Below are 23,102 nucleotides of genomic sequence, written 5' to 3'. Positions count from 1 at the left end.
ATGTTTAACCGACCTAGGTTAAGGTTAAAACTAGGTTAACCGCGGTTAACCTAGTTCTGCCTGATAAGGCCACAAGGCACCAAACTAAGCCTGTTCTAGTAGGCGGTAGGTTAGGGCTATTTTCTGCCAGCAGTATTTTAAGCAACCCTAGTTCACCGCCTGCCTAAATAGGTCTAGTTGGCCGCCTCAGGCAGAACTAGGTTAACCGCCGGTTAACCACGGACGGTACAATATATATATATATAACCTAGCCATAACCCACCGGTTAGGTATACCTGACCCCATTAACCTAACCTAACCTAGCCAAACGCCAGTCTAATCTAGGAATTTGTTCCTGGTGGAATAGTTCAATCATATGCTTTATATCTATTGGCCAGCAGCTGACTGCTATGACTGTAAGGTGAACATCTTCCAAAAATATTGATATCCTAGCTTTAATAGACTTACCGAATAAAAAGGCCACGAGCACCCCAATGCCTGCAGCCTACCTGTCACATGTCTGGTCATATGACATCCTAGCGGTTTACTATTAGATAGTGGAATAATCCTAGAACAATAGAATAATAATTATCTTATAGAAATACTGATTATCAAGAAATTGCTTTCTAATAGAAGTATAATATTCTAATAGTAATTCTAGAGTAGTATAAAAAATAGTATTATATAAATTTTTATTTATAGTTATAATTTAGAAAATTTATTTTTCGAATTATCTAATTATATCTAATATAATAATTATTAATTATAACTGGTAATAACTCTATATATAAAATAAATTAAAAGAAATATAATAAATATTATAAAATTATTAATAATTAATTATAGATTAATTTATAGTTATTAATCTAATTACTATAATTTAATCTACTCTGGTCTACAGTTAACCGCGGTTAAGAGATTGATTAATCTTAATCTAATCTAATCGATATCGGTTAAGGAATTTTATACCTTAACCTAATCGAGGCCGGTTAGGTTAGGTTATGGCTAGGTTACGGTGGTTAGGTTATGCCACTCTATATAATATTCTAGTAATTTACTATTAGGTAGTGGAATGATCTTAGAATAATAGAATAATAATTATCTTATAGGAATACTGATTATCAAGAAATCGCTTTCCAATAGGAGTGTGACACTACCCTTCTGGTTCTAGTAGGTGAGTAGTGCCGTCCTGCGCTCGCGTGACAATGATCAGGCATGTCAATGTCCAGCTTATAAACTTCTTCTACTCACCGTTCTCACCCCAAGCCTTGAAGGCAAACTTCACTGGTGTTGCAGAGAAGTTCTGGGGATCTGGTAGATGTATTTCCCGGCTCTTCAGGTGGTAGGCTTCGGTTGCGGATGAGAGTCGGGGCCTTGGCAGGCAAATCACTAAATGTCCGAGCCCCCATAATTCATTTATTCATTGGCAGAATCAAGAACTAGCGTCCGCGAGGCTGAATATTTCGTTAGATGTACCTAGATCGGAGGAACTACAATTTTGGGCATCAACGAGGCTGTGTTCGAATTGTAACCTGCCTAAATGATATGTCCAATATACTGAATTGTTGTCGTATGTGTATATAATGTGAATCGTCCTGCTATACACGCACATTTATCATCCACCTTCAAAGATAATTTGAAACATCATGGCCTCTTCATTGTCTGATGAACCCTCTTCACAGAGTGCTGTACTTAAGCTTCAGCGGGATTTTCTTTCATTGCTGCTTTCTCCGATAGAAACGCCGAAAACAACCAAAACACGAAATAAGGCGAAAAAACCAAAGAGTCCAAAGACAACCATCGAAAGTCTTCACACTTTTATTGATACTCACCACCTCGACTTAAACTTCGAGGTAGATGGCTTGTCACCATTGACACTGGCCATAAAGAAACTTATGGTGCTTCATGTATTATTGCGTCGTAAAGATCTGGATGTCAATTTCAAGGACACACAAGGGCGCACAGCACTAGCTTGTGCTGTTGATGAACACCGCGAGGTGGCGGTTGAAGCTCTTCTCAAAGCTCCAGATATCGAAGTTGATTGCCATGATATGCACGGTCAAACTCCATTTGCCATGGCCGCCCGGCTTGGGGAAATAGGCATCCTGAAAAAGCTCCTCGATTCAGGGGCCAATATCGGATCAGAAGACATACAACAAATGACACCGCTTGCGTGGGCCGTTATGGAGAGACAGCAAAATGTGGTTAAATTTCTGCTCGACTTGCCAGGAATCGGGGTGGATCAACCTAACAGTGATGGCCGAACTCCGTTTTCTCTAGCAGCCGAGCAGGGATTGGTACCAATAATGCAATTACTCCTGGAGAAGCAGGCAGACCCACACCAAGTTGACGATCACGGCCATACCGCCTTCTGGTGGTTTTTCAAAAGACGAGACGGGCCTAAGCCTCGACTACTCAATTCCGCCACCGGGAATCCTTTTGACCTTCAGATTTTGGTTAGCAAGCTGCCAATGCCCAGCAAAAAGGACCCATCAGGGCGCAACTGGCTCTCATGGGCGGCATCATATGGGGATACAGAAGTTGTGACCGCTTTGTTACAAAATACAACGGTCGATGTCAATATAAGAGATGATACACCGGAGTTGTTCTCTCGGACCCCACTGATCTGGGCCTTGGAGAAAGGAGAACGACCTGTGATAGATTTGCTGAAAAAAAGAGACAACATGTCACTGCATCTGCTAGTTAAAGAGGCAAGATCCGTTTGGCAGTACAGAGCGTTGGAGCCGATAAACGCACTAATTCAGGCAAATTATAACGTGAACCTGCGTGATTTCCAAGGGCGAACGCCTCTCCACCTTGCTTGTCTGGCCGCTGATGGGGATGTTGTTTTGGACATGATCAAGGCGGGGGCTGAAGTAAACTGCCAAGACCATGCTGGAAAGATCCCTTTACAATATGCCCTGGAAATGGGATGCAAGAAGGTCGTACAGTTATTACTCAATGCTCCGTCAGCTGACCTCAAACCCGTCCTTTCAGACGAGTGGTTGAATCTAGAACCAGAAAGGGCTTCTTGGATCCAGATCACGAAAAGAGCCAATAGCTCGGGCTTTGACTTCGAATTGATCAATGATACATCTTGTGATTGGTTTCCTGAGCCAAAGGAATCCAGACTGTGGTAAGTGCGCTTGTTCTTAAAGATACTTCACCGGCTCACTAGCTCAGCATATGCAAGAAAGGTTCAATTTGGACACAATTACCAAAGGTCTTTGGTGTTCATAGATCTCCAGAAGACCAGAATGAGTACTTCAGGTACTTTCACGAGGAACGTGGACTGTTTGTCGTTACCTACATGTCTTTGAACTTTCCCGAAGAGCATCATGGTGAAACTTTATACTCGTGGGGCATTGCTTGGGTAAGCAAGCAAACTACAGAAGGCTTTGCACGTGGATTTATTAGCATGCTTCCAAATGGCTGGGTGCCGCATGATTCCTTTGAGCTTTTCGAACAGTTTCTGGACCATCTTCACCACGAATGGAATCAATATTGCTTAAGGTTGACAGACAGAGTGGAAGAATTGGTAGGTTGACGAAGGTCTTGTGATTTATCTCAACTAGTTTCCGGACTGACTTGCTGGTTCACCTTAAGCGGCGTGATCAGGTAAAAGCTAAGGGGGTGAGCCATAGTCTTATAGACTCCTTAGTTCATGCTTCGCAAAGTCGTGCGAATCTTTCGAAGTGCCTACAATCACACATCGATGGTATCAATGATATCATCAGGACTAACACCTCATTTGACCTGGGGCAGAAATCACAGTTGGCAACAGATATGAGGCTTATTGGAAAAAAGTTGACGTCAAAACTGAGACAGTCAGAACAGAGCTTACGCGAATTATTACAGATCGTACGTATGCGGAAAGCTTGGGACTTCAGATGCTAATGATGGATTGACAGGAGCTTGCCTGGGTTTCGAGGAACGAATCTGCCAGTGTTAAGCGTCTTAGCTGGCTCACTGTGAGCATTATCCCCTTCAATATACGCGTCTTGCTAATATTCAACTGGGCAGTTCGTTTTCCTGCCGCCGATGTTTGTCTCGGTAACGTACCCCAGCCCCTGCTTCGTTCAAAGGTACTGTCTAACTTCCCAGCTAGAGTCTCTTTGGGATGAACGTGAATCTTCTAGAGAATAATCCAGACTGGCGATGGTACATATTATTTGGGGTGTTGTCATTTGTTTTCACCGGGGCATTGTGGCTGGTCTCCAAGGCTCTTCCTGTAAGAATCTCGGCCCTTAAATATCCAACACGTTGAAAGGCTTACCTACTATGCTCTGCTTTTCCCTGGCACAGAGAGGTCTGAGCATGAATTATCCACGTAATAATGTGTTATTCGGAAGGACCCATACCAGTGTATGATAGGTTGACAAGCATGGTGCAATACTAAAGGCTCTGCTTCCTAATTCCTATACCAACGCTGCTGTGGGGGCCAATGTTGAAGCCTTGGAGTGAAGATGCACGGGTTAGAGGGAGTTTGAGAGTAAGACGGTTCTCGTATTAAGAGAGACATCGATATGGGATATATGTATCAAATTATCCGTTTTGCAATTGCATGTTTCTGCCGGAGCTGATACTAATTGTTGGAGATTAAGGAGTTTGTGTGTACCTTAACATAGTCTGTTACAGTTAACACTAAAGTCTCTAATGATCCAACATAGAGACCCAGGAGAAGTTATACCTTTCTTCTATAACATTCATTTCGCACCCCAGGCTGGGATCATTGTCACAGTCATAATCAATTCAGACATAATTAAGTACTCGGATATGCAGTATGAAAACATACTATGACTCGATCCATGTTGACACACCACTCGCAGCATAGGCAGATGGACAGATACTCACTATGGAGAACTTGTAGATATTTGCTGACCATTGATATGGTGTCCAATGCGGTACACGCCCTCCCTGCAAAGTAAATAAACGACTATTCTCTTGTATATACTCGGACAAGTCTCTATGGCTCTTGGCCGTATTACTCTGCTGGCTCTCACTGACAGGTTGGCGAGTATCACGAGGCCCTCGTTACTCCACATTATTTGTCAACTGGTATTTCACGCCCTATGGATATATAGAACTTTTGCTTCCATGAAAAATGCTCCCGAAAGGTTGACTAAGCCCTAACGGCTATCCTAGAGCGATTGTTCACAGTTTAGCGTTGGCACTAAGGCCTAGGCGTTGGTTGAGTTGATATGTATAAACCTTAGCTTCCCAGTGCAGCAACGGTTCCCGCCCTACCCACTCTCTCGGCACGTGCCTCCCCTGGGTAACCTCCCTCCAGTCATCCCTCTTTCGCTCGGGCCAATTCTTTACAAAATACTCATCGCCAGGCGTATCCAAGTCGGTAAAATTAGCCACCACGACGACCGGCGCCTGACCTTGTGCTCCCCTCTTCCACGCCATGATCTTCCCCCCACGGCTCTCATCCACGTGAATGAACTGCGTATCATCAACCCCTAGAGCCGGGCATTCCTTTCTCAACCTCACAAGGGTCGCAACATAATTAAAGACCCTCTCCCTCCAGTCCTGTGCCTTTCGCTCATAATTCACTGGGTCAACTTGTTTCAACCCTACCGGACGATCCATTTGATCACAGAATTCCTCGCCGGCGAAAATCATCGGAATCCCGACGGCCGTCAAGAGACAAGCAAATGCGAGTTTACTTCGTCGCTCAATATCACGCACGTTGCTGGCGGAAAGAAAGTTGAAAAGACGCTCTTTCCGGAATCCTTCGGTGTCATGGGAGGTGATGTAGTTGATTGCTTGTTCGCCGTCTGTGAACGGGTGCGACCGGTCGAGCGTGCAGTTGATCATTTTCCGGACCGTCCATTCAAAGTTGTCACCATCTGCGGATTCGCCGAGAATGGCTGCGCGAAGACGTCCTTGGAACGGCTCGTTCCAGAGTGCATTGACGGTGCCGCTAGTGACCATGTCGACGGGAACGCTGAGTTCTTCGCCGATGACAAGAAACTTAGAGGAGACCGGCGTCTCATATCTTGATCTGTAGAGGGACCATGCCTCATCTGTATACGATTTGATGAAATCGAAATTAGCGATGTTGTTCACGCTGTCGACCCTGAGACCACCTATCCCGAAGTCCGACATCCATCGATGAAGATGCCCATGATGGAAAGACCAGGACGGATGGACATTGGTGAGTCTGCCTGATTTTGGATCATAAGTATTGGTATCTTTGATGTAGCGCCACAGTCGTCCACCCCATGCCTCTCGCAGTGCATTGGAGTGGGATTGGCGGATTTCATCTGTATTGTTTGGCTCATCCTCCGGGTTCACATGAAACTGCATGAAAGCGATGTAGATATACGGATCGTATCCAAAGGCCATCACGACATCTGCAAAGAGTCGGATGCCCTTCAAGTGAATGTTTTCTACCAACTTTACTAACTCCGATGCAGTTCCAAGGTCAAAGTCCGGAGCGTAGTAGTGAGCTGTAGCATAACCCCATTCACCCTTTGGTTTTGCGTCCGCAGCAGGGAGGAGCTCCAGCGCGTTAATGCCCAGATCAGCTACAATGGCTTCATTGGCAACAGGGGATATATCCTTGAAACGATCACCCGCAGTGTTCGAGTCGAATAGAGCGAGGACATCTGTAAAGGTGCCAACATCAACCTGCACATCCCCAATCTGTTTACCTTTCGCCCACGAAGCCGGGAGTTCGTAGATCACCATGTGTTTGTTGTCCGGTATAGCATCTTGTGGTGGGGGTGTCACCTGGCCTGGCTCTTTTCCATCAATGTCGCAGGGCCATAGCTTGCCATCGCGGAACTTGATCACGGAAGCTGGTTGGATGTGCTTGCCCCGAGTCCCTGTGGCTCTGTAGTCGACTGTATATGCAATTGGATCGGTTACCTGGAAGGTACCCCGATGCTCTGGTGACGAATCTTGAATCTCGAACCAGTAGTGATAGACAGTGCCATTATTCAATGGCGGTTTTATGTCACTTAGATTGAGTTCCCAGAGATCTGGTCGGTCTGATATGCTCAGGCGTCCTCTGAAACGTACATCGATGGTAGCCGGCGGACCGGGCTTGAAAATGCCAAGCACCAGTGCAGGGGGGGTTGAAGCTGTTGTGGCAGGTGTCCAGAGGATAAATTTCTCACTGCGGCGCTTAAGGAGATCGAAAGCCATGTTAGAATATGGTTCTTGGAAGCAACAGTAGATCGTGTCAGATGACACTGGAGGGTTATCGAAGTACCTAACGTGGAAGAATGATCTGAATGGGAACGAAAAGAAAGAAAAAGGCTACACCAACATAAAGAGCGAGGTTCTTATATTAATCGGGAGGTAGACTGGAGGGAAAGACTCAGAATGATCTGCGTCATTATCATTACGATGTAAGCTCCTGCGTCAAGCCCGTAATCCACGGATACAAGACCCCATGAGAAACGAACTCCAGGACGATATCCTTGCCGGGTGCACTGAGCGACATGATGCACGTCGATCACCTGAGGCATTACTCTACTGGATGAGATCCCTAGCTCGTGTATACAGAGTCGTCCTTTAGGGTTATCTGGCACCATGGTTGCCTCCTTTCGTCTTGCTTTCTCATTCGCTGCGCGTAGATCATGGTATTCCTTCCCTAGTTCTATTTGTGTCTCGGCCATGGTAAGTACCATATAGACGACATTGATAATCAAGGTCTATATATCAATAGCTTGAGAAGTGTATTGCCACTCAGACTTTATGCGAGTCTATGCACCATCCGAATAAATCGCTACTAGGAACATAGTTATGATGCAGCAGCCCTATAACGCTATAGTCTACTAGTATACAGGGTTATAGTAATAGTGAACATAGTAAGAGACTTTCCGCTTCCGGTGAATGAGGACAATGGGATTGTACTGCATCTGGAAAGTAAGTTATGTGGTCAACCAACTTCACGATCAATGATGAAATCATACCAAGCAATGTTACATCACTCAGAAAGTTAACTGTGATAATGCAGATTGCGAGTGCCACCAGAGTTTAACGCTGCTGGTTTTGGAGTTTACTGCTAATTTGTACCTCATGTAGGGATATAAATACTATAGAGATAGACATATGGATTGCCTTCATCCCTTACTACTCTGCGTATATGCGTTTCCATACAATTTGTAATTCGAAGGGCAAGGTGACAGTCTCTGGCATCCTATCTAGTCACTGAGAGCTATTTCCACACTGACTTGGCCCTCTCTTTTAATACCGTTGCTGTATTACGCAAGGAGTTTTATGTTAGGCCTGCCTACAAATTAACAGGTACTCCATACCTCTCCTCGCGCTGTCAATCTGCCATGGCCGCCAATCCTGTGTCTCAAACGCAGGAAGTGCCAAATATGGTGCCTGAATATGAAGTTAGGCTCCAGCTTAACCCAGCTGCTGTCCTTGGCCCCGACCACAAACTAACAAGCACTGTCCTATCAACCTTTGGTATACCGCAGACCAACCCGACCAACCCGATTAAGTTAAATGTCCAGTTCCTAGATACGAGCTGCAAGGAGCTCTATACCGCAGGCTGGAGCGCCCGCATCCGCAAGACTGAGAATGAGGACGACTTTGAACTGACTTATAAGAAGCGGTATCCCATCAGAGACGGCGACATTGACGCTGCCCTTGCTGCAGCGAATAATGATGGTTTCAACGCTGCCAGTACGAAATATGAGGCGCAAGTTGAATGGGGTTACCAAAATCAAACACTCTCCATCAGCCGCAAGAAATCCATAGCGGATTCAGAGAATAGCAGGATGAATCTGCCAGGGACGAGCAGATCTATTGAAATGCTGTCCAACGAAGCACCAGACAAGTTCAACAACTGGAGGCCCAACAGTTGGGGCACCAGCACGTTGGCGATATCGCGCATTTTTGGCCCGGTTTGTGCCAGCCGCTGTGTTGGTACGTGGAACCAGATGAGGCTGTACCTCGAGGTTTGGCCCCTCAAGCTCAAAGGGGGTACGGGAATTGAGCACATTGTCGAGGCATCTTTTAAGACAAAGAGTCGCCAGACAGCCGCAGATGAGAAGAACCATTTAGCCCACCGCTTGGACGAGATGCATTGGTTTCTGGCGCAAGACTCGCTAAAGACGCAGCTCATTATGGAGAGGTATTGATATGGATAGTTCTTAGAGCCATGGGTGGCCCTTGAGCTGGCTCTTAGTACTGTTTCGTACGCGGGATTCTATGTTTCGCATAAAAGTTATAGCTGCCTACAGTGGTCCGTAGCCATACTTCTACTGTGCACTCTTGAGTCCATATTATCAAGGATTGTAATGCTGTGCTGGGGTTTGATAATCACTGGAAATTTATATGGAAGTGATAAATCAATCAAGGTCTGATTCTTCTTAAATCTATACTCTAGTCTGTGACCGTTAGCACTGCAGCCCGTTTCCCCCACCGCTGATTAGAAGAATGTATTGGGAGGTTTAGATATGAAATGTGGTTTGGGTCAGCCAGTCTGATTTTAGGAGACTAACTATTTAAGAATAATAACCCCACCCAACGTTAATTAAGTTCGTTTTGATGATATTAGTATTAAACTACGCTTTTGGATGTATATCTAATAGTATAAAGTTTTATCAAGATAGACTATGGTAGTGGTGTTGATTTGATCCTCAGATATCGTATATCGAGCCCTATTCCGTGGAATGGTTAAATCGTCATACGATACATTTTTACTAATGACACTAGAGACTGGCTGAAAGATAGCTCCTGGGGGTACCACTCGAGCCAGTGCGACAAGAGGTCGAAGCCACTAAGTAAAATGCTGAAAGGCAAAGGAAAGGAAGTTCAGACGTCACTCCAATGATAAAGAGCAGAAAATAGGCAGATGGCCCTACTTACCGTAAGTGGACAAAGAGCTGATATTTGGGTTTAGTCGATTAGAACCTTAAAAGAGCGCCTGATGAAGCTCGTTGTAAATCCAAATATGTTGTTGGCAGACACTGAAGCAATCGAGTACGCATACGAGACTCGGTGTTCAAAATCTCGATGCCAAGATTAACAGATCACACGCATTTTGGACTAGTATTCGTTCCCGATTTTAGACTGGTCCAGACTATTTTGTTGAAGTTCGAGTCAACCAGATCTTCAGTTACCACCGTGTGGCTCTAATGTCAATTATACGAAGTCATGTGAGTGCATAGCCGCCGTTTGCGGATAATATCCTAGATTACCAGAAGTTTGTCTCGTCCACCAAGGGAATAAGGTTGATCACGATTCCGTGGCATACACTTACACTGGCACAACGACAGGAAAGGCATGCTGAGCACAAGTCATACTTCCATGTCGCCCGCCTACTATATACTAAGTGCTCAGACACTGACGTGTCTTACCAACCTTGTATCCATGGAAGCAGTAGTTCCTTTTCTGATATGCTCCAAGGGTTAGATAAACTTTTGATCAAGAAGGCCAGTTCAGCTTGGAATCCAGCCATTGTTTTCACTTTCTACTTCTAAGTTGAGTTTCTCCACCAGCACTGGGAAATATCCATGAAACAGAAGAATTTAAAGAACTGTAAAGAACCCTATCATACTTATATTCCACTTATCAGTCCTGCACATCTATACTACAAGCAAGTGAATCTTGTATAACTTATTCACAGAATGCTAGGCCGTATTCACCTAGTCCGCCATGCGGAAGGTCTGCACAATTTGCGCAACGACCCCACAATCCCAGACGCTTCTTTGAGTGAACGAGGTTATGATTTTGCGGAAGATCTAGGACATCGCTTTATCCGCGAGTACTCAAACTGTGTCGGCGCAATCATATCCAGCCCGCTCCGCCGAACTATCCAAACATCCTTGACAGCATTCCCCCGGATCTTGGACTCCACCCAGTATGCTAAAAATTCCGGCGTGGGTGCTAATAAAGGAGTGATGTTAGCCCTAGATGCCAATCTGCAGGAAATTACCGATCTGCCATGTAATACGGGCTCCAAAGTGGTCGATCTAACAGAGCAATTCCCCGGACTCAAGTCAGAAATAGAAAATCTGAACAAGAACTGGCATAAAAAGGCAGGGCCTGACTCGCCCCTACCACAGCCTCTGTCTAAGAGAAGAACTGAGATTCTCAACCGACTACAAAGTACCCTGACGGATTTGAAAAATAAATCAATGGGCAAGGACATTATTGTTGTAACCCATCAAGGGGTAATTGCTCTACTTGCACCCACTGCAAATATTCCTGTAGGGCAGTGGCAGACCTTTCACTTGGTCGCAGAAAATGGGGAGCTTTTTTTGAAGTGAGGGCCAAGTTGTGAGAAAACATCATCTTGAGAATGGCACCATCAGAATGAATGGAGAATATCGATAAGGCCATGCTAGCACGAACGCTCCAGTGAATAGGCATACTTGGCACTAGTTGTCGAAATCGAATGCAACTGGGTTTGGAATTTGTGTTCTGTTACATTATTATACCTCAATGACATACAAGGGAAAATTTACTTCCTTCTAAGACTGCAAAATCCGGTCTCAGAGGGGCTGAGGATACTCCACAGCCACCCCGGTGAGAAGAGAGTTAACATGAGTATCAATAAGCGGTCTTCTGTATAACAGTTGTTAGTGCTTATTTCATCTTTAGTCTCGTGTTGCAAAGGCCGTACTTTCACCACTAGATGTTAGTGTATAGAGCACACCTCCTACATGCCACTACACTCTGCCTGTCCTGCCAATGGGTGACCTAGAAACATGTAGTATGATTTGCAGAGCCATTTCCGGTCGTGGGGAATTTTTCTCGACCAGAAACCCGTGGATCAGTTGCTCATTCAGGGAAGCCTTCTGTTTAAGACCGCGCCTCCGATGTATCAGACATAACTGCAAATGGCCGGAGCTTACTATCACTGTTGCACAATATACATCCATGGTATCAGGCCACACAATGTGTCTTCTGACATTGAATTAGGCTTTAGTAGCATATATTGCCGATATACAGATGCTATCTTGTGACTAGATGCACCAATCCCCGGTTAGTCTAGCGAGGGTTGGTCACCGGGAGGGCAAAAAAGTGCCGTGTTTGTAGAGTCCGGCTTTAGTATTTTGCCATTATTGCACCTCCCAGACTCGTTCTTGACAATCAATCGGTCGATCGCTCAGGTGACTATGGTCGAAGCATTGAATAGAACGGTCTGGATCACACTAGAGGTCTTGATCATGGGGCAGTGGAATGCCTCGCCATCAATTACTCTCGCATTGCTGCCACCAACTACCGCCATGTATAAAGGAGAAACGATCACTCGACCTCATCTCTGTCTGCGAGCGTTCGAACAGCCCCTGATTCTAACAATCTAAACCCATTTCAAGCCAAGCCTTGGTTCATCATCATGTCCTTTGACAGAGATCCAAACGTTGAAGTTGTGCGTAAATGCGATGGTGCAGTCCAAAGTCTAGACCATGCACAACAGCCGTGGTCCCCTGAGGCAGGCCTACAAGGTCCATCAGATCCTATCAGCGCTGCCCATCAATATCTTCTTAAGGTGGCCGATGACTACAGAATTCCTCAAGACGTCCTTGGTGAAACTCCCAGCAAGTTATCTGACGTAGCCAGTCCCACAGACGCTCCGTTCGGCCTCCCAGTGGCACAAGAAAGACCTCGCTATAGGAGCACAGCAGTGATCTACCAGCAAACCTTGGGTGGGCTGCCTGTTTGGGATGCCAAGCTTAACATTACTGTAAATGAGGAGAATCAGATAGTCAACTCGTCCAGCAGCATCGACACAAAAGCCTCCAAGCCAGAACTACCTCCAGATGATGCTAAATACATGCAAAGCGATGTTACAGCGGAGGATCTTGGCCAATTGCTAGCGCTTCCAGTAAGCCGAGGTGCAATCTACTTCAAACCAGAGCAGAAGAAACAACAGCTTCTTGTCTATCGCTACCACAAAGATGATAGGCAGGAAATATCTAAGCATTCTGCACCTACCCTAATTTTACCTGAAGTCCCTGAGACCATCAGGGATGGACAGTACTATGTAGTGAGAGAAGTTCTTTTCTCTCTCCCGCTCTCTGGATATGGTGACCTCAACTGGAGAGCATTTGTTGAAGTCAAGACGGTCTCTATCGTCTACTTGCGGGCGCTCACAGCTGGTCTAAGTGGCTGGGTGTTTGCTCGAGACCCTGCTACAAAGCTAGGCCATAACGCTCCCACAACAAGTGGCAGCATTGCTGACTTGAACCTGCTACGTGACAAAGTTTTCCTGCCCGACACTATTACGACAACCCCTCAAGCTCTCGAGGGCAGATATGCTGCAATCAGAGATTTCGATTTGCCTACAAGTCTACCACCAACGACAGCCACTGGAGAATTCAATGATAGCGTTGAGACAGACAATTTTGCAGCTGTGAATGCATACTACCATATTGCAAAGCTGTTCCGGCTTCTGGCTGAGCTGGGCTTTCCCATCAAAACCATATTCAATAACACCCAGTTTCCCGTCCCTATTGATCATCGTGGCTTCAACAACCAGGTAAATGCACAAGCTCCAGGAAATGCAGCTGGCAACGGCTCCGGAGGATTTATCTTCGGCCGGGCTAATGCAAATGCGCAAATTGGTATTTCTGCGGATTTCCGCGTCGCTGCACACGAATTTGGCCATGCACTTCTGTGGGATGCTATTAACTGGCCGGGGTTTGGTTTCGCGCACAGCCCTGGCGACTCGTTGGCTGCCATATACTGTGATCCTGGAAGTGATGCACAAGATCGATTTAATACATTCCCTTGGAGTGTTGTCCGACGCCGTCATGACCGCGAAGTCACTGATGGCTGGGCATGGGATGGGCCCCAATACAGACGCGATGGGCCCGCGTTCTACCTTCGCGAGCAGATTCTATCAACCACTCTTTTCCGCCTCTATCGGGCCATTGGTGGAGATGCGATCGGTAATCTCCACAAGCAGAACTGGGCGTCAAGGTACACTCTGTATCTGATCATTGGAGGCATTGCTACCATCACAACAACTGCCAGCATGCCGTACCAATATGTCTCTGCGATGATATTGGCGGACAATGGTACAGTGCTTGGCTATCCTGGTGGCGCTGTCAGGAAGATTATCCGCTGGTCATTCGAGAAACAGGGCCTTTACCATCCTCTCAACACTCCGAGCCCTGGGGTCATGACACGAGGGCCACCTCCGGCTGTGGACGTATACATCAATGACGGTCGAGAAGGCGAGTATGACTACGCTCCTATGCCTGGTAACCCACCTGGTGTCTGGAATCGCCAAGCTCCAGATGGTGGTCTGTTCAACCAGGCGCCCATTGTCGGAGTTCCCAATTACTGTTATGTCGCGGTGAAGAACCGAGGAACACAGGATGCGCAGAACGTCCAAGTCACTGTATATGAGTCTACTATCCCAGAGCCAACGATCTGGCCAACCCACTTCCAAGTACCGGGCACTGTTGTGCAAAATATCGGGCCTATTAGTGGACACGGACTGCACACTGCTATTGCCGGGCCAGTCCAATGGACTCCCCAAGCAGGTGCTGCGTTCGATGGGTATAGCTTACTGGCCGCTGTCCGTGCGAACGGTGACCTCTCAAATATTGATATAAGCAGTGGCTTGCAATGTGCACTCCAGCCCATGGATATCGAGAACCTCGTGCCATTTGATAACAATCTGGCAATGCGGCAGTTTTAAAGGGTAAAGATTTCTAGGAGTATCGCGCAGGACCAAACGCGATTTTGGAATAATGAAAAGCTACCGCATAGCAACTTTTTTAATTTAACCCTCCCCCGTTATGCTGTTCCTTCGTATTATGCCTGCGGTGCTGAGTTTCAATATTGGCTAAAGTGCCCGGTACGAGAAAGTTGCGTGCTCGCATGAGAACTGCCTGATCTTGCGCGATTTCCGATGGTGCTGCATTTTCTCAAATCCTTTTGCCATTTCTGGCATATGCTGACTTCTGCTACATCGTCCTGGCCACGGACGAATGGCGGAGAGAAGCAGAGAAAAAAAAATGGGACCAGAGTTTGTCTTTGTTTTTGAGATCTCTCTTGCGAGAAAAGCTTGCTCTTTGTCATGGCTGGCCTATTTATTCTTTGTAGCCTAAAACGAAAAACGGGATTACGCGAATGCGCGTCTTCCCACACAAACTTCTCTATCGCATGCTCCGTAGAGCATAATAGCCAATCCTTACTCTTTGCTTTTTGTCGTGGTCCAGTAAGCTTCCCAGCCAGCTCTACATTCGCTTGTCGTTTCTGTATACCAAGTTCACTACCCGCTGCGTCGCTTACTGTTCGAAAATCCTGCTTGCGAATCTCTTTTGCAGGTCTTCTGCAAGGTTTACACGGACACCTAATCTCATCATGTTGCTTAATTTCTCACTTTTACTCATTCTTTAGGCCCAGGCGCGCAGTTCTGCCAGCCTGATATGTGACTGATTGTATCTTCCTTTGCACAGTTTCATTTGCGGCCTGCCGATGAAATGCAGCACCTATGTTGAAATCTACTCTCTTATAATATATAGCAGAACTTATTTTGGACAGCGATCATTCTACTATAAAGAAGGTACTGGTAGTTTAACGGTATTTGCATATTCCATAGATTCTAATTATATAGAGAATTTTGATGTTTAAATGTGACTTTATTCTCTTTGAATTAAAATATATATCCGTCAATATTCCAAACAAAATCGACCTCCCTTATACAACTCCTCTTGTAGGATGTTGGCCTACTATATTCTGAAGATGTACGGCTGACCGAATAGTGGACACTGAAGGAGCCCTTACATACTTGAAGATTATAGTCCTCTAAAACATATAAACCTCACCATGAGATTGTTCAGAATTTTAACTGCGTGATGTTCTATGCGATCAGCTGGCCGTTGTTGTCCAATACCCTTTTTCGAGACGCTGGCCGAGGAACCTACTGTGGGACATATGTGACTGGCTACTGGCCCTTCAAGCTGGAAAGTAGTATTATGGGTGTCATCCATGTTGGTGAGGATTTGTAATATATTCTGAAGTGATGCCCGCACGAGCCCTTTGGGCTCCCAGCCGTACTACCTTAGTGCCAGTGACTGACAGCTTGACGAATATCACAAGAGCCTCGTTACTCCATACCATTTGCCAACTAATATTTGACGTTCTATGAGCATGTCTAATTATCTTTGCCATGGAAAAATGCCCTAGAAAGATTGACTAACAAATAACGGCTATTCGGGAGCAATTGCTCATAGTTTAGTGTAGGCACCACGGCCAAGACATTGATGGAGTTGATATGCTAAGAATAGCGAACATAGTCAGCTAACTAGTATAGTTAAGCGGCTTTCGACGTGGCTGTGCCTAGGGCCTCGTATTCTCAGGGACTTTGCAATGATCATAGCCATTTAAAGGCCTTCATGAAGAAATGCAAGTGAAGATCAACGGCTGGTACGAACTCTAGCGGGACGCCAAGCTTAGATCCTCGAAGATGTATCGAAGGGGTGTCTGTCAATCAATCAGTAGGCCAAACTCTTGTAAAGACACTCAATCGTAGGTGCAGTGGGCCATGTGCATCCCCAGCGCAAGATAATGTCGATCACGAACCTTATCGATGAGTTGACCTGCTTCAAGGGGCGGGAGATCTCGTCTCGTGTTCAAGAAATATCGATCTTCGCGCTACTCGTATTTCCAACTGCGCTACGAGATCTTAGCGGGAAAACAAAACTGCCCCCAAGAATAGGAGAATCATAAGAAGGCTTGCATATCTACGAATGAATCAAAGTCACAACGGGCGAAACTCTCTGGAATACCACCCAACATGTCTCCCTCGTACAAGCTCTTGGCAGTTCTTCTGCCAGCCCTTGCTGTCGCCTGTACTGGACCTCCCATCAACCAAAACGGTCTTAACCTGATCAAGAGCTTTGAGTCATACGAGCCAGAGGTTTACGACGATGGCTTTGGCAACCCGACCATCGGCTATGGTCATCTCTGTGGCGATGCGACTTGCTCCGAGGTGACCTACCCCAAGCCATTGTCCGAGCCCGATGCTAGCAGGCTACTGGCTGATGACTTGGTTGTGAGTTATTACCGTGCAATATCTTAGCACATTTGAAGGGCACGCTGACATACGGAATATCAAATAGATCTATCAAGACGCCCTCACGAATGCCCTGGCGGACCCAGTAACCTTGAATGATAACCAATACGCTGCCCTGGTTTCTTGGACATACAACATCGGCCAAGGCAACATGCAAAACTCAGACCTTATCGCGCGCCTGAACAAGGGCGAGAAACTGGGAGTTGTCGTGCATGACGAACTGCCGCAATGGAGATTGGCCAACGGACAAGTCGTCGAAGGGCTTGTTCGTCGACGTAGAGCCGAGTTGAAGCTCTTCGATGCACCGGCTATCTTTGGCGCTTTACCCGTCCCTTGCTGATTATCTGATCCCTGCAACTAAGCTGCGTGGTTACATCCGAGATGGCTGGCGAATATTACAGGCATTCTGTATATACTAGAGAGCAATGGGCTTATATACAAAAATGGATATTATTACATAGTGGAAGCCTCGTACAGTAATCGACAAGGACCGTACTTTAGAGGAGCTAAAAGTAGCTTGCTCCTAACATTGACCTTGCAAGACCTACACCAAACGATTTAGTGAAAGCCTACCATAATCAGGGCTAACCGGTTGTACCACCCATATCCCTGCCGAAACAGCCTAACCACTCGCTCCCGGAACACATTTGACACCAATGGATCCGGCATTGGAACATTGGTATTCCTCGCGTCCATTGGCAGACTGGACCTTCATATCAGTCAACGAGAGCCCGCAGGTGCCCTTGGCTGGACAGTTGATGCTGGCAACCGGCTCATCCTTGTCCGTTTTGCCGCTGAACCCCTTAACGACGATATCGGTCAGCTTCGCCGTGCTAGGCTGAGAAGCGCATTCCTTCTCGTCGGATCCGTAGCAGCTCTGGACCTGGAAAGCGTACGAGGTACCATCCACCATGACGTTCTCCCAGGTGACGTTGCTGACCTCGGCTGTGCCGTATCCTCCCGAGTAGATCTTGATTCCAGCTGCCTTGGAGCATTTGGTCATCTTAGCGTTTTTGAAATGAATGTTCTTGACGGTGTCGACTTCGCCGGCCGTTTTGCCAATACTACCGATACTAAGACCATGGGATCCAGTACATTGAATATTGTTCACAGTGATATCTTCGGCGCCATTCTGGATGGCAATGCAGTCGTCGCCGTTCTCAACTTTAATGTTTTCCATGCGGATGCCAGTCCCGCCAAGGTCGAACCCGTCGGTATTCTTCGCTAGTGCATCGCTCTTCGAAACGGCGGTGAGAATCAAGTCGGTATAGGTCACATTTGTAACACTCTGCTTGACTGAAGAGAAGACGTTTGGCGGGTCCCTCATCGTAAGCCCTGACACAGTGACGCCGGAAGTTTTGCCGGTCAGATAGAGTAAACACTTAACACGGGAATAATTCTTGTCCTTGTTTAAGAGGTCCCAGGCAGCTTGCCCGTTGCCATCGATAACACCAGCTCCGGTCTTCGATACAATACTGACGTCGTTGACATCCTCGAGATTCAAGATGGCGTCTTTGCCGCTCCAGGCCTTCGTATCATCTGATACTAACAGCGTTCCCTCCACTTGTAAAGTGCAGCCGGCGCATTTGGCAAATGAAAGTTCGGAATTGATATGATAGGTAGACTTCGGTGGAATCAGGATTGTTCCAGCCGGACAAGCAGCCATGGCCGACTCGATGGCCGGTACATCATCAACGGTGGGTGATCCACCAGCAGTTGGCGTACATGCAGGAGCTTGTCGTTCGGCGACATGCGTGTGTTTATGACCAATGCGCCGGGATAAGACCGGTGTGGATAGGGTCAGAAGAAAGAGGAATATTTTCGCGTGGCCCAATTGCATGTTGAACACAGCAGCCGCGTGGCTCAGCAATGATGGTACGGTTTCTGGTGAACGCGATAGAACTGTCCACCACCAATGATGCTATACTCCGGCATGTTTACTGTTTAAATAGAGGGTTTGGAACGTAAGCTGTTTCTAGAAGAATAGGGGTTTTCGTAAGTGACGGGATATGTGTCGCGACTAAATTAGGCGGGATTGTGTCTCAGATAGCTGCGTGGGCCTTACCAATCCAACACGCCGTATCGGTCGGATGTGATTACGGGATCTCCTGCTGAACGGGAGGCCATATTAGCCCGACTTGCGACAGTGACAGTGCCGTATCAATCGATGTATGTCTGTGATGCTTCCAGACGTTTGAACTGCCACCTGCCAGGTCTTACCAGCAGCATAGATGTTGAACTACCGAAAACCTTACTGTCCCATTCATACTCACATAAACTAGGACAAAAGCTTCGCTTGTTCGCGGTAACGTCGGATCTCATATCCGACAAGCACATGGAGACACGCAAAGCTTGGCGGGAAAACTCCCGCGCTCATACTGGGCATGATCAGCCCCGTGGAGGACCCTGGAAGGGGTGTGGATACTGGCAGCGGAACAGGAGTTTACGTGCGTCTTTCACCGACTGAGCGGCAGCCGAGCAGACAGAATAATCTAGCAGATTCATCCCGTCAATTGGGTTCCATTATAGTGCCCTATTCTTTTGACTGAGATGATGCAGAACGAGCACCGGACAGGAACAGAGAGACGAAATGGCTTTCTGGATCTGCTGCCTGCTGGTCTTTTCGATTAGAAAACCGCGCAGTTTTGGGGCCCACAAAAACGGTTTTCAATGGTTCCTGATGAGGGTCCAGGGGGCGGCACAGCCGGAGCAAACTCGATCATGAAACATTAGGTTAGGGTTCGAAGATGCCCGTGCGCCGCTTTGACTCTATTTCAGGACGCTACACCACAGGCACATGCACGCCCTTTCCACGCCCTATCCGACGTATTTTGACCCCATATCTTATCATTCTTGGCGCTCTGGTTCAGGTATCCATGTGGGACAGGTGGTGAGCTATTTTGCATAGCCCGAGCTGCTGAGGATTTACCAGTCCAACCATAGTCTCATAGTCATTCGGGCAAACGGTACGCCTAGTCAGTTACAGTGGATGCCTATGTAACGCTTCGGGGGTGATAATGAAGCTCCATATTCCTGCTATAAAGCCTTACGCCCTAGACCTGATCGGCAAGCCATTCGTCTTGTCTGTTTTAGGGAACTTTCCTTGGTATACCACATGACGAAGTATTTGAGACTTTAGTCTCTTATATACAGTGTATTGTATATCTACGTCTTTGGCATGTGCATGTCTAGTTGCCTCATGCCCTTTCCCTTCTAATCAGAAACCTGGAGAAGTACTTTTCTAGACCCTCTACATCTTCTAAATCCCCAGTCCAGCCAACATGTTGATCCGGTCGGCAAACAATGAGACCGCCTCTTTGCTTGTCGATGCCGTACTGTTGGTACGCCTGTCCTGTATCCCCATGATACGAGGGATCATCAGCGAATGTCTTCGCATGGTCCCATCCGAGCTCCGTGCCGAAGTGATGAAAAAGCCCCAGAAGTTCTGACTTGTCAAAAGACGATCTTGGACTTGAATGAATTAAGAATGTCTCCAAGACTTGTGAGATCTTCGTCGACTGTAGGCCAAGCTGGCTGTTCAATCGGCCACTGAATTCCTTCGCAAACCGCGATAGCCGATCCCGAATGCCGGGACTATGCAAGTCGCCCGAGAAAATCAGTAACCTCCAGCAGCCGTTGCTGTCCAGTTTCTGGGCTAGATGAACAACACAGCCGTCTTCCTGGCCAACGACTAGGTACGACGGCAGCCGTTTACCAAGCTGAATATTTCGGGTGACAGCTGTATTACTTTCGCAATTGCTGACAAGGATGCTAGGGGAATATGTCACTGCCACACCAGCCATGAAGCCGGCATACTTGTCGCGAACCGCTTCAACTCCATCTTCACTACCGTCCTCCATGCTGCCTTCTTCGTAAGCGTAGACAAGGCGGGTATCAAATTCCATCAACTGCTCGGCCTCCGGACGCCGCTCCGACTGGTAGGTTTCTAGGATTGCTGGGTCCACGCTTCCCGTGATGACGGCTGCTATCTTCCATACTAGGTTGTATGAGTCTTGCATGGAGATATTCATGCCTTGTCCGCCCTTTGGTGAATGGGTATGGGCAGCGTCACCAGCGAAGAATATTCTATAAACGGCACTTAGAATCTCGTCATCTGATGATCGGCTCGCCAATTACTTACCGGTCAACGTGATATTGCTTTATCAATCGCCGTCCTATCTGTTCGAATGTCAGATTATCATGTCTACCCAGCATCGACAGGTCAACTTTACCGGATAAAGAGACCACCAGTCACAATGCTTGTACGCCAGCTTGTAAGGCCTAAGTGCCCTCTCGGCCATATCTATCAAGTCTTCTAAAGATCCTTCGGACTTATCGGGCCCATTTGGGCTCCTTCCCTCACCACCATTCATTTGCAAGTAAAACCGAACTAAGTTATTCTCTCTAGGGACCACCATCATGCTGCCACCGTCACCGGATTGGATCGCACACGCTCGTCGAATATCGGCTATAAATGTCTTAGCACTTCTGCCCGAAACTACAACCAGGGCTTTACATACGAAAATCTGTATCTGGAACAATATCCATCACACCCCATGTGGACTCCGTTTTCCATACATCGGAATCGACATTTAATTGTGCGCTGGTCCAACTCTGCGCCCCATCGCAGGCGATCACGTATCGTGCGTGAATGACTTCGGCATTGTCAGATTGGCCGTCTAGTCGAGGATCAGCATCACCGACTGCGATAAGATCCCTCCCAAGCTTCGTCCCAAATACTCACCTTCTCCATTGGCAGATATAACACGAACATGAACAGGAAATGCATCGTCTCCATTCTGATCGGAACCATCAGGCAACTCCAAATCCTCAGCCTTGCGCCCTCTCTCCACATGTACACGTCCTTTAGAGTGGAGATAATCAATCAGAATCTGTTCAATGGCACCCTGATTCAACAACATCTGATCGAATCGAGACAGCTCCTGTGGCTGCGATGGCTGGCATTTTATTCGTCGGATATGTCCCGTGTTCTCATCAAGACCCTATTGCAAATAAATACTGAACACAAGTTACGGGGTAGAAAACATTCATACAACAACCACATACCCAATATGACGCATCCATATTGCCAACCGCCTGACGCATGACTACATCCGCAACGCCAAAACTATCAAGAATCTCCATAGTTCGACTGTTTATACCATCCGCATGTCCTGCCTTTGTGCGCTCACTCTTTTGATCGATGAGTCGGGTTGTCATTGCATACTGCGAGGCCCAGCAAGCGGCCATGAGGCCGGCTGGTCCAGCGCCGATGATTAGGAGGTCTGTGTATGAGTTGTGCCTCGTCATTTCGTCGACTTTGGTGAAGTTGTGTGTATTATGTATTGGACAAGAGGCAATGGTAGGCTACTTATGGAGTTTTATTTGTTTTTATATTTTTTACGTAGATATTATGTAGTTATTGGCGGCCCGTGGTGGGACCCTTTTCCCTGCGCATGCTCGTCGACGTCATTCGGGTATCACCACCATGATGATCGACAACCAAGGACTCTATAGATATTCACTATCACACTGGAATTGACTTTTCAGTATCTCGGAACTCTTTCTAATTCTATATTGTACTCGGCCAAAACGCCATATGACGTCAAGATCGTGCCTTGGACATCTTTTTCCCAACATGAAACAGTAGTTTGTACCTACCGTCTGCGAGAAATGAGCTCCTCATACCCTCCTTCTCAGAACACCGAAAATCAATAAAAGTTAACCAAGCCTTCTTTTTGCTAGAATGTAGTCTGAGCCGCGAGACCAACTACTGTACTTGCATGGTCGGTGTAGACTACCGAATATACATCAGTGTGGGCTGCAGGAAACATCTGTCTCAATCTTCGTACTGCCCAGATAAAGTTAGAAACATTCAAAAGTGTAGGCGAATAATTTTCCTCAGCAGAAGTCAAAACATGACTGAGGAATAGGATAGGCCCGTACATGAGTTCGAGACGGAGGCTCAGACAAATCCCCATGTGTTTCCATCACTAATGATAAAACATGGCACTATGAACTTCTCTGCGTGCATCCAAGTCAAGGTACAACCGTTTAAATGGGTGTAGGCATCCTGCACCTTTGTTCTCTGTGAGAGGAATATTACCGA

General features: G+C 46.8%; 7 protein-coding genes across 7 annotated transcripts; 5 read left to right on the top strand and 2 right to left on the bottom strand.

Annotated features, from left to right (window-relative positions):
* Positions 1 to 1,625: 1,625 nt before the first annotated feature.
* On the top strand, positions 1,626 to 4,246 carry BDV38DRAFT_280615 (ankyrin repeat-containing domain protein; the record flags this gene model as incomplete). The annotated part of the gene is made up of 6 exons (XM_032059352.1): positions 1,626 to 3,115; positions 3,163 to 3,517; positions 3,586 to 3,840; positions 3,891 to 3,950; positions 4,003 to 4,032; positions 4,088 to 4,246. 6 exons carry the CDS (start codon positions 1,626 to 1,628, stop codon positions 4,244 to 4,246), a joined length of 2,349 nt encoding a protein of 782 aa, XP_031916213.1.
* Positions 4,247 to 8,279: 4,033 nt separating this feature from the next.
* On the top strand, positions 8,280 to 9,092 carry BDV38DRAFT_280613 (uncharacterized protein; the record flags this gene model as incomplete). The annotated part of the gene is made up of 1 exon (XM_032059351.1): positions 8,280 to 9,092. The coding sequence occupies one exon, from the start codon at positions 8,280 to 8,282 to the stop codon at positions 9,090 to 9,092; it is 813 nt and encodes a 270-aa protein (XP_031916212.1).
* Positions 9,093 to 10,583: 1,491 nt separating this feature from the next.
* BDV38DRAFT_280612 (histidine phosphatase superfamily) lies at positions 10,584 to 11,225 on the top strand (the record flags this gene model as incomplete). Its single annotated transcript, XM_032059350.1, has 1 exon — positions 10,584 to 11,225. The coding sequence occupies one exon, from the start codon at positions 10,584 to 10,586 to the stop codon at positions 11,223 to 11,225; it is 642 nt and encodes a 213-aa protein (XP_031916211.1).
* A 1,073-nt stretch (positions 11,226 to 12,298) lies between these two features.
* Positions 12,299 to 14,742, top strand: BDV38DRAFT_290862 (uncharacterized protein; the record flags this gene model as incomplete). The annotated part of the gene is made up of 1 exon (XM_032061589.1): positions 12,299 to 14,742. The coding sequence occupies one exon, from the start codon at positions 12,299 to 12,301 to the stop codon at positions 14,609 to 14,611; it is 2,313 nt and encodes a 770-aa protein (XP_031916210.1). The 3' UTR covers positions 14,612 to 14,742.
* Positions 14,743 to 16,702: 1,960 nt separating this feature from the next.
* On the top strand, positions 16,703 to 17,435 carry BDV38DRAFT_241064 (lysozyme). The gene is made up of 2 exons (XM_032053984.1): positions 16,703 to 16,972; positions 17,040 to 17,435. Exons 1-2 carry the CDS (start codon positions 16,715 to 16,717, stop codon positions 17,331 to 17,333), a joined length of 552 nt encoding a protein of 183 aa, XP_031916209.1. The 5' UTR covers positions 16,703 to 16,714; the 3' UTR covers positions 17,334 to 17,435.
* Positions 17,436 to 17,584: 149 nt separating this feature from the next.
* Positions 17,585 to 18,833, bottom strand: BDV38DRAFT_290860 (pectin lyase fold/virulence factor; the record flags this gene model as incomplete). Its single annotated transcript, XM_032061588.1, has 1 exon — positions 17,585 to 18,833. One exon carries the CDS (start codon positions 18,831 to 18,833, stop codon positions 17,616 to 17,618), a length of 1,218 nt encoding a protein of 405 aa, XP_031916208.1. The 3' UTR covers positions 17,585 to 17,615.
* A 1,357-nt stretch (positions 18,834 to 20,190) lies between these two features.
* Positions 20,191 to 22,303, bottom strand: BDV38DRAFT_269505 (FAD binding domain-containing protein; the record flags this gene model as incomplete). The annotated part of the gene is made up of 6 exons (XM_032056979.1): positions 20,191 to 21,079; positions 21,135 to 21,172; positions 21,226 to 21,461; positions 21,514 to 21,672; positions 21,738 to 21,996; positions 22,061 to 22,303. The coding sequence occupies 6 exons, from the start codon at positions 22,301 to 22,303 to the stop codon at positions 20,191 to 20,193; spliced, it is 1,824 nt and encodes a 607-aa protein (XP_031916207.1).
* Positions 22,304 to 23,102: the final 799 nt, after the last annotated feature.

This window comes from Aspergillus pseudotamarii (assembly GCF_009193445.1).
Source record: "Aspergillus pseudotamarii strain CBS 117625 unplaced genomic scaffold BDV38scaffold_13, whole genome shotgun sequence".
NCBI lineage: Eukaryota > Fungi > Ascomycota > Eurotiomycetes > Eurotiales > Aspergillaceae > Aspergillus > Aspergillus pseudotamarii.
Note: the sequence above shows the minus strand (reverse complement) of the source record. Positions and strands in the feature narration are given on the sequence as shown.